General features: G+C 44.8%; 2 protein-coding genes across 6 annotated transcripts in view; both read right to left on the reverse strand.

Moving 5' to 3' along the window:
• Positions 1-10973, reverse strand: part of LOC121193278 (disco-interacting protein 2 homolog C) — a 133441-nt gene that overhangs the window by 61328 nt on the left and 61140 nt on the right. For all 5 annotated transcript variants that reach the window (XM_041055511.1, XM_041055513.1, XM_041055510.1 and 2 more), the window contains exon 2: positions 6005-6076. In XM_041055511.1, the coding sequence (XP_040911445.1) occupies positions 6005-6076 (72 nt within the window). The remainder of the gene's footprint in view (positions 1-6004; positions 6077-10973) is intronic.
• On the reverse strand, positions 549-4220 carry LOC121193283 (E3 ubiquitin/ISG15 ligase TRIM25-like). The gene has a single exon (XM_041055517.1). The coding sequence runs from the start codon at positions 4218-4220 to the stop codon at positions 2550-2552; it is 1671 nt and encodes a 556-aa protein (XP_040911451.1). The 3' UTR covers positions 549-2549.

A 10973-nucleotide genomic window follows, 5' to 3' on the forward strand; every position in this document is an offset into this window, starting at 1 on the left:
CAGCCTCACACTTCCACCCTCGTCTGTCTTCATTAGAGCTCTCGGTGTGGCTCAGAGTACCGCTGCTGCTCAGGAGAGAGGCTAAAAGTTGATTAGATATAACGACTACCAGCCCAGCACAGGGACACACGAGAGGTCTGCAAAACACCTCACTGTGCTGTTTCCTCTGGGGAGTCTGGATGGATGGATGGATGGACCCTCCCCCGACCCCTCACCCCTGTCTCCTCACCCCCGTCTCCTTCCCTTTGCTTTTCTTTCCCTGTCCTGTTCACACCTACTTGTTTGGTTGAATATTTATTCTTTAGTTACAGAAACAATCTGAAATGCATTCAAACACACGTGTTCACATGGTGCACCTGCATGTGTGCACCAATCCTTCATACAAGCACATCTGAGAAGCAACTTTATTGACAAGGAGAGAAAAAACACAACAGGACAAAAATACCATGGCAACAAAAAATTATTAACAATAGAACACAAAAAAATATAAGAGAGAATAAGAGACTGCACATATATAATATAATATAATATAATATAATATAATATAATATAATATATACAGCACAGGACACCATAGCGTGTGCTCATATTCACACAATATCATAAAACATTTGAACAAATAACTTAATAATAAATTCAGTTTATAAATGAAAACCAGAGATGTACAGAACGAGCAGATTTCCATATAAATGTATATGAAGGGAAATAACAGCTGAAGGATCAAACATTCACATGATGAGCGATGGAACTAAAATTTAAACATACAAATAAAATAAAATAAACAAATAAAAATATCTTCCAATCCTGTGAAAGTTTTCCCAACAGTGTAAATATTTTGGAAACATGAAGAACCAAATTTTATTTCCACTTTACAGACTCTGGGCTGTTCGTGGTGTATAATTTAAGGTTTGTAGAGCGTTCCCGGATCAAAGACAGCGAAGAAACGCTAACAAAGGCCTGAATTAATCATTAAAAAAGTTCACACTACATGGCTCGCAGCCTGCTCTGAATAAGAGATGAACTGTGCAGCAGTACTCTCAGAGGGAATGCACATAAATGCCGAACAGTGTAAGACTGAGGTTGGTTGATCTCATCTGGGTTATGCCTGTTGGATTCTCTTCTAACCAGGATGTAGTCCCGGCCCTTTGTGGGTTCACACTGACTTACTACAAACAAACCGAGGGCTGTAAACATGACAGCACCGGGACTGACAGCAAACAGGTTTGGGCACTCGGTCGTCTGCACTGTCACGTTTAGGAAGGGCAGCGTGTCCTGTCAGTGCCAGTACAGCATCTGAACTGAAGGATGTGAATCACGTTCGAGATTCACATACAAATCAAACCAAACCGGGCAAAGACACAGAGCTTCTCCAGCGGTCAGTAGAAGATCGGAGCAGTATTAGTGAGAGTCTGAGTTTGGTACTGAACTGAGTCGGCTGAAAGCATAATGGAAATTATAATCGGGGGGGTTGTGGTTGCTGGCAAGTGAGAGAGTGTAATCATAATTCTGTTTTACTCACTCCATAAAAACCGTGGCGTGGGAGCAGGACAGATGAACACCCCGCCTTTCTGAAACCTCCGTTTCATTGCCCAAGTACTGATGAAACACTTCTGTGTCACCAAACGTGGATGTTTAATGTGTGAGTGTTTTATGAAACTGTGTGGTCACAAAAAAAACGGATCGTAATAATTTTGATAAAGGAAGGATTTATGGCCGGACTGAGCCAAACGGGTGGATCGATCAGGAGTGGAACCACCCACAAAACACGTCAATCTACTGTACCACCACAGGATTGTGTTCATTATTCCTTCTATTACATTTAGAACAGGCAACAGACAGTTAGCTGGTCATTACTGACACGATCCAGCGGTTTAAAATGTCTGCAGCAACACTTTCATCATGACTGGAAAGTACCGTAAAAAAGCAGCTGGTCCTAAAGTTTGTTTTTCCTGTTAGATAAGAATGATACGTCATGAGTGTTAGTGCCAGCTCAGTGACGACTGTTCAGTCAGTGCATCACTGATTCTGAATGTGAACTGCCAATCAAAATCAAACCAGAGAGCGGCATGGCATCCTCTATACAGTACGACAAGTCAGGCCCAAAGTGTGGATATTCAAACAGACGAAATCCAAAAAAAGTTCAAAAAAACAAAAACAAAAAAGCATCAGTGAGTTGGCCAGGTTAGTCTGAGAGTGTAGATGGACTATGGGTCCGTTGTTTCCTAATAATTTCAAACAAAACAAAATTCCACTGGAACAGTGCCAATCAATTAATTTCCAATCCACTGCTCGTGCCAGGAAGCAAAAACATGTCTACAGTCAAGCATCGAATTCAAGATGTTCAGAAACAATTTGATGAATATAAACAAAGAATGAATGAATATTCACACAGGTTAAAAACTGAGCTTTTAAATTCTCACTGAAAGCCAAAGTCCGTGGTTCATAGTAACAGGATCATAAAATAAAGTGAAGCTCATGCAGATATCCTGAAACAGGCAGAAGGTAACAAAGAACACCTCGTACCCAAAGGGTTTTTCAATAACTCCCGTTTATCTGAGCTTGCAAACCTCAGCAGTGGCTCCATCTGAAAGCCAGAGTCCAGCATAGAGAGGCTGAGTGAATGTGGTCTGGACTCTGTGGAGGAGAGTCATGGTTTCAGAGACGCTGTAGAAGGACAGAATACCTGCACTGTGATCCAGGTACACTCCTACTCTGGAGGACCACGTGCCTGGGATGAGAGATTTTACGTTGTTATGCCTGAATTCGCAGCTATTTTTGTAACAATCTAACGCCCAAGACTTCTCACTGTGTCCAAAGACACATTCACTGAAGACCCCGGCTCGGTTGATGTTCTTGTACGCAACTGCAACTAACACCCCTCTTCCGATCGTCTCCACTTCCCAGTAACAACGTCCAGTCAGACTCTCTCTGCTCAGGACCTGCCAGGAATATGCAAACCTTTCTGGATGAAGAGAATATTTTTGTTCTTCTCTCATAAATGCTGCCTTTCTGTTGCCCTTAGACAATGACAGATGTGTGTTTGCAGTGTTCGGATCCAGTGTGATTTGGGATCCATAGAGTAAGAAGTCAGCTCTGGTCTTGGGCTCTGCTTCTGAATTTGATTTTAAAATATCCGCCTCAGACACTGTCATTGAGTTCTTTGCATATTCTTCACAGAGAACCTCCTGTAGTTTATCTCTGGCCTCTGACACAGACTCCATAATCTTCTCAAAGAACCACAGACGGCCGACGTTGGCGCTGGGTAGGTCCTTAGATTGATGGAGATATGACAATGAATAATTTAATAAAAAGTGGGTGTGATCCTGTGTGTGTGAGAGCTTGTTCAGCTCAGCATCTTTCCTCTTCAGCTCAGTGATCTCCTGCTCCAGCTTCTCCTGAAGCTCTTTGACTGCACTCACTTCACTTTCCTGCTGGGATCTGATCTGCTGCTTCACATCAGAGCTTCTTTCCTCCATGAGACGAATCAGCTCAGTGAAGATCTTCTCACTGTCCTCCACTGCTTTATCAGCAGAGCCATTGATAGCCTCCAGCTGCTGTTGAAGCAGCTCCACATCTTTCTCTCTGTCCTGGATTCTCTGCTGGATTTGTTGTCGACTCAGCTCCAGCTCTCTCTGCCTCTCAGTCCTTTCTGCTGCAGCTGAGACTGTGTCGTGGTCTTTATGTTCATCCACAGAGCAGAGATAACAGATACACTGCTGATCAGTGCGGCAGAACATCTTCATCACCTCATCATGACGAGAGCAGATGTTCTCCTGGAGCTTCTCAGAGGGCTCCACCAGCTTGTGTTTCTTTAACTGAGGTACATCATAGTGAGGCTGGAGGTGTTTCTCACAGTAAGAGACCAGACACACCAAACAGGATCTGACAGCTTTCAGTTTCCTCCCAGTGCAGAAATCACAGGCCACATCTTCAGGTCCAGCATAGCAGTGATCAGCAGGAGCAGCTTGGAGTCCAGTCTTCTTCAGCTCCTCCACTAAATCTGCCAACACAGTGCTTTTCACCAGGACAGGTCTCGGTATGAAGACCTTCCTACACTGAGGACAGCTGTGGATTTTCCTTCCATCCTCTTCATCCCAGTGGTTTTTAATACAGCTCATGCAGTAGCTGTGTCCACAGGGAATAGTCACCGGATCCTTCAGTAGATCCAGACAGATGGAACAGCAGAATTTTGCTTGATCACGTTGAATCCCTTGTGCCATGTTACTTTCTAATCAGAGCAAGTGTCTGACAACAAGCATTTATCTGAATATATGAGAGAGGGAGGGCTTTGCAGGCTTAGCTTCATTCCAGACAGAGGAGCGGCTTCGAAGAGGAAGTCTGATTATTCAGGTTTGAGGCATTATGGGAACAGCCACTACAGCTGATTCATTCCAGAAAAGGAAGAAGATCATTTTTATACAGTCTGTATTAGATGGTCAAGTGTAAATGTACAACAGTCACAGGTTTTATTGTTAGGTTACAGGTTACAGGTCAGATACAGTTAGCTTTGGGTTCAGAGTAGTTAATAAGGCCTCGGAAAGCCAGTTACCAAATGCCATAGCCTCAGGGAATGTTGTTAAAACATGACCCATTAATCTACATCTGTGTCCTCAGCAGCAGAATCGTTCTTAGGACTTGAAGAACTGCTGAGACTGAGTGATGGGGAAGCGATGCCCTTCAGGTGGAAGGTCTGACAGGGACGCAAATTCTTTCATCTCTCATTCAGTCAAATTTCATCGATGCTGGCAACATAACAGCTGATTGGCTGAGATGGCCGGACTGATGTCATGTAGTTTTTTTTTAAGTTGCCACTTTAAAAACGTAGCTTTATGTGAGTTTATGTGATGGATTTTCCGAACTGTTTATGTATTTTTTTTAATACTTGTTGGCTGTAAAAAGTATTTCCCACTGGGGAAAACAGTGAAGTCAAGCCCAGGGCTCTTTAAAACTTTCCAACAAAATCTATGGGTGACTTCACCGGCACTAAATCCACATACCTCTGACTGTACAACATCTAGTGCACTAATCAGTAACTTTTCACTTTCTTTTTTTTCCTGAAGTTTCGAGCACAGCGTCTCCGATCTCAGGATATCAAAGTTCTTTCTGTGTAAACTCTGTAACTTCGACTAACTGAGGGAAATCAATTACATCGAACACTTTAAATGATCTAATCAAACCAAACAGTGCAGATCAACAGGTCTTAGAGCTGAAATACATCACAGGGAGGGAAATGGTGTCGCTGGTGTGTGTGTGTGTGTGTGTGTGTGTGTGTGTGTGTGTGTGTGTGTGTGTGAGAGAGAGGGCCTGAAGATGAGGAAAAAGGGGGGATTGTGTGTACACGTGCACAAATGTGTGTTACTGGTGCATTGAAATGCAAAAAAGAGCATTACAGGCCTGGGTTAGGTTACAGCTGTATGTGTGTGTGTGTGTGTGTGTGTGTGTGTGGGGGCATGTGTGTGTGTGTGTGTGTCTGTGTGGGGGCGTGCATGACGGAGTGTGTGTCATCCGGTTCCCCGCAGCGAACTGGGGACGACCCCCCACCGGGCCTACATGTGAATACCACACATTTTCTTCATCCCACACCCATCACTCCTTCCCATAATGCACTTCCTGACATCCCCCCACCCTAAGAGTACACACACACACACACACAAACACACACCAGTGTATTCCAGTAATAGCTTCGGCAGTGCCAGTGTGTCTGCTGGTCTCCAGTGACGCTCCCGTCCTCAGCAGTCAGTGGGATGTTACCCGCTCTCCTCAACAAGTCTTACTGTAAAATGGACTTCTGTGGTTGGACTCAGTAACATCCATCTGTGCCGTATTATCAAAAACAACTCAACTCGTGATGATTTATCAAAGATCAGAACCCTTTAACGAGGAAACCGAACCCTGACGGTGCATAAGCAGGACGAAAACATCTAAACCAATAACCGGGTTTAACATGGAGAGATTTTCCATCTGTGAAAAGCTGAATGAAAAGGTGAAGAAAACCCAGTTTTACCTGGTGCTTGAGGGAAGAAGGCTCCAATCAGCTTGGATCTCTTCTTCTCATAGCCCTTCTGTGTGATATCGCCTGCCAGAGAAAGACAGAGAGAAGAAGGCATTTACTCTCCATTTTCTTTTCTATATAAAATAATGTCGTCACAAACATCATTAAAAATGTGTCATCGAATCGAGTTTATTAACAAGGCCGACCTAAAATGTATGTGCCGCTAAAAGCTGCATTCCAAGACACCACAACACAACGCAGTGAAAAACAGAAAGCTGTTGGACTAAACAGATTATGCTTTGTCATTCTTTCCACTCAACCGAGACCAGCTGCAGCCAGTTTGTGTGCATGGGTGCACGCTTGAATAAATCTGATGCCCAAACAATTGCCGGTGCACTTAATTCACCACGGTGCGGGGGGCACCTGAAAACTTGCTGAGCAATCTCCCCGAGGGAAGCGATGGATGGAGGCTACCTGAGGTACCATCAGCAGATTTCCACGCAGCGCAGAGAACACCTGAACGCCGCAGCTCTTTCAGAAATGCTTCCTGCCGCTGTGTTTTAACCTCTGGGGAATCCCAGACGGGAGGAGCCCGCCACATTTCCAAAGAAAGTTTCCAGAGAACATTTTGGAAAATCACCGTCGGTCGTGTGATTTACCGTCTCTGAATGTGTGTAACCCCACCCAGCTGGTGCTCCACGTGAAGTAACAACTACAGACAAACACCTGACGTCACTGACAAATACTTTCTGGGTGACATCAGACAACAATTTTAGAGGAGCGCAGAAAACAACAGAGAGGCATGATGGGAATTTAAGAGCTAACAGAAACACCAGAGGCATTTTCTTTGTGACGAGAGTCGAGTGTGAAATCAGAGGAAATGCAGAAGGGGGACGTGGGTAATGCAGTCTGTGATGTGCTGAGTGGTAGTGATGGGTTTGTCTGCGCTGATTCGTTATCAAAACCTGTCTGTCAAACTGGTAATGAGATTGGAGGGCGAAGCAGAGTTGGAGGGCCAGTCAGTGGGGAGCAAGCTTTAATAAACACGAGTGTGTTTGATGGAAACACTCCAGCCAGTTTGGAACTGTTTGTGTGTGTTTTCCCATCTGCTGCTATAACAGTACGGTGGCTGGGAGGGGGAGGAAGGGGAGGGAGGAGGGGGAGGAAGGTGAGGCAGGCAAGAAACTGTGGAGGACAAAGACTCAAATCTTAAAAATGCCCAAATATTCCTTCATTAAAAAAAAGTAAATATGATTTTACACTGGTGAAGCCTGCAGACGAAGAAGTTCTGGATTTCACCAAGTAAATAAAATAAAATAAAATAAAATAAAATCCAGAGACAAAGCGAAGGCTGTGGGAGAAGCACGGAACGGACCTGAGCGACGCTAAATCTGCTGCGGATTTGTCGAACATGGAAAAAGCTGTTTGCGCGGCTGACTTGACAAATCCTTCTTAAACACACAAACATGTGACTAACTGGCTCGGATCAAGAAACCAACTGTGGGCACAGACGTCATCTGTGACGATGTCGGCAATGCGTGTGTGTGTGCGTGCGTGTGCGTGCGTGTGTGTGTGTGTGTGTGTGTGTGTTTCTGGTAGCGTGAAGGCAAGGCACATGGCAATAATTAGCATCTCTGGTAGGGGATCTAACTACCCAGCAGAGGGAAAGAGAAACTGGCAAATGCTTCAGTTTGAAAAGACAAAAATGAGGCTTGGAGGGAGGCTGAGACACAGGGGACAGACAGAGGGAGGTCTGACCTTGTCTTCCAGATACCGACTTGTTGCAGTGAGACACACACACACAAACACACACTTGACTTAATTGGGATTTCATCAGGAGAGAGCGGTCAAAGTGAAATGAATGTGTCAGTCAGAGAGCTGATTCAGTTAGATGCAGTAACAGCTCTGTGTTAGCAATCTCCATCCAATCTCCTCCAGTGAGACGGGCAGTCGGACAGTCTGTCAGTCAAACAGTCACTCAGTGAGACGGGCAGCCAATCAGACGGTCAGGAGCTACTGTACGGAAGATAACTGCTGTTAAATGAGAGTGACCTTTACTGGGTTTTTTTATAGTGCCTCAATTTGACTGTTTTCACCAGCCTGACAAAGTCAAATTATTAAAAAAGTATATTCACTTTTTTATAGTATATTTAGGATAAAAGTATATTCACCCAAACCAGTGGTTCCCAACCGGAGACTGAAACCACACGAGAGGACCCCAAGAAAAAAGGTTCATCAGAAGACGAAAGGTACAAAGAAAGTTTATCATCTGACTGCTTGGTTTTTTGACCTGTCTAAATCAGCTAAATCACTGTTTCCACATTTCAGATATTAATTTGGTGAGTACGATGTATGAGTGCTACCAAAACAAGCTCCAGGTTATAAACTGGATTTAACCTCTGAAGAAACAAAACAAAAAAAAGAAAAACCTCCTCCTTTCTTAGACCAAGGACAGGAATGAAGAAGCAGTTGATGAGGATGGAGGGATGAGGATCTTTAAATAGAGACAGAGGGAGGAAGAGGGAGAGAGGACAGAGGGAGGGAGGATGACTCAGGCTCTGCTGTTCCCCTACAGCCTGCTGCAAACTCTTTCCCCTCCGTCTGACTGTCTGTCTGTCTCCTTCAGTAAAAAGCTGCTCTGGATGACGCTGCCACAGTTAGAGACAGGTCAGGCCGAGGTGGAGAGGTTTCCCGTTCCTCCTAACACACGTTTCATATCACGGTCACTCAGAGAGAGAGAGAGGCTTTAAACTCCACGAGTCACCAGCACAACGTCAAACTTCCTGTCAGTGGGACACAGGCTGCAGATAACAGCTTACACATTTACACAAACAAACCTAAAGCACCTGAAAACATGAGCTACAAAGGTCGACTGCTCAGAGAGCAGGGTCTGTGAAAGGTGAGACACGCAGGAATACCTTCAGCAGAGGTGTCCAGTACACGAACGATGGTTGGTCCGTGCAGCGGTGACTCAGAGCGCTGCTCTCAGCTCAGCTCTGATTCACTGTTTTCTTATAAGCATATTAAAAAACAGCGAAAGCCACAGACACAGTTAAAATCTGATGACTGAGCCATTAAAGGGCCGGCGTGCAGGATTTATGGGGATCTATTAGCAGTAATGGAACATAATATTCATAACTGAGTTTTCATTTGTGTATAATCCCCTGAAACTACCAGCTGTTGTGTTCAGAACGAGCCTCACTGCTGTAAGCGAACTCCAGAGTCAGTGAACAAACTTCCACCTTTACTCGGGACAGACACATTCCACCTTTATTCTCCTGAACCACTTGTTGGATGGTTGAATAGCTTAGCAGTGGAGTGCCTTGCTCAAGAGCCCCCCCCCCCCCCAACCACTTTGCTCTCCCTCTCGACCCCACGGTCACATCAGGCTCGTACGCTCCTAACCTCGACCTGGAAGTCGAGCACCGTGGGGAGTCCACGTACGAGTCCCTCCCCCATGCACCTACACTGTGGGTCACTGATGATAGAATGAGAAATCAGTTAGACTATGAAGGACGAAAGTTTGCTCTGCTACGGACAGTGAATGTGTGTGGACAGGCAGTTTGGACAGAAACAGCAGGGCTGAGCCTCCATGACCATATACAGTATGAGAGAGAGAGAGAGAGAGAGAGAGAGAGAGAGAGAGAGACAGAGACAGAGACAGAGAGAGAGAGAGAGAGAGAGAGAGAGAGACAGAGAGAGAGAGAGAGAGAGAGAGAGAGAGAGAGAGATTTCCATGGGACAAGAGTGCCTGCAAACAACCATGACAAAAAGAAAGAGAGAAGGACAAAAATAAAGAGAAAAGCCAAACGGAAAGGAAGGGGAGGAAAAAGAAGAGCAGGGGAAAGAGTGACATTGATAAAAAAAAAGCAGAAAGAGAGAGAAAGAGACAGAGGGAGACAGAGGGAGACAGAGGAGCGCTGCATCTATCCAGCACCTAAAAAGGAAGCAGAGCTGATTTTATTGTTTCCACACTGCAACACCGGGGGATGGAGAGAGAGAGAGAGAGAGAGAGAGAGAGAGAGAGAGAGAGAGACAGAGACAGAGACAGAGAGAGAGAGAGAGAGAGACAGAGAGAGAGAGGACAGAGAGAGAGGACAGAGATGAACTAAGAGCATAGAAAAGAGTTTGTGAGACGACAGAGCTGAACAGGGAGAAGGAGACGGCGAGAGAGAGAGAGAGAAAGAAAATGAAGGAGAAAAAGAAAAAGAAGGAGAAAACAGGAGAGACCAAGGTCTCAGTCATGTGACTCCGGGCCACTGGAAATTAAACATCCTGAGCGAGCATACCGCGACATGCCTCTCTCTCTCTGTCTCTCTGTGTCTCTCTGTCTCTCTCACCAGCAGAGACAGGGTGATGAGAGCATGAAACAAAGACATGAAAACTACAATGGTTCTGTGTATGTACAGGCAAAACGCACAGCCACGCCAGCAGCTGAGCGCTAACGTCAGCACGCCGACCTGTTTACGCTCATGTATCTGGTACGTCTGAGGTTTTAGGGTTCGCCATGGTTACCATCTTTACAGACAAAGTGTTGGACAAATTACAACTCTGACCTGTTGACGAGACGACAGGAGACGTTCATCCTGAAGGTGGGGGGTATAACAGCACATCCAACAACAAAATAATATGCTACAGGGCCGAGTGTGAGAGCGACTGCCTCAAATTATAAACGTCTCTGTGCTGAGATTATAAGTTAGGTTCAGTCTGTCTGTCCCCTGTCCACACAGGGAAAGTGATCAGGAAACGTTCTCTTCATCTTCAGACACCGCTGCGAAGCAGAACGTGAACAAGGCACCAAACAAGCTGAAAGAGTTTTTGGTCAAATTTGACTAAATTTAAAAAAAAGAATCAATAAATCAATAAATAAATAAATAAATAAAACATTTTATCAATTTGTTTTTTTTTATTCATCCTCAGGTTTTTAATTTATTCTCAATAATCAGCAAAAAATATGGGACATATACTCAGAGTACACACA

This window comes from Toxotes jaculatrix, chromosome 14 (genome assembly GCF_017976425.1).
Source record: "Toxotes jaculatrix isolate fToxJac2 chromosome 14, fToxJac2.pri, whole genome shotgun sequence".
NCBI classification, from domain to species: Eukaryota; Metazoa; Chordata; class Actinopteri; family Toxotidae; genus Toxotes; species Toxotes jaculatrix.

Bases quoted from the DNA above. Each gene is read 5' to 3' on its own strand.
- LOC121193283 (XM_041055517.1), bottom strand. From the start codon at position 4,220: ATGGCACAAGGGATTCAACGTGATCAAGCAAAATTCTGCTGTTCCATC.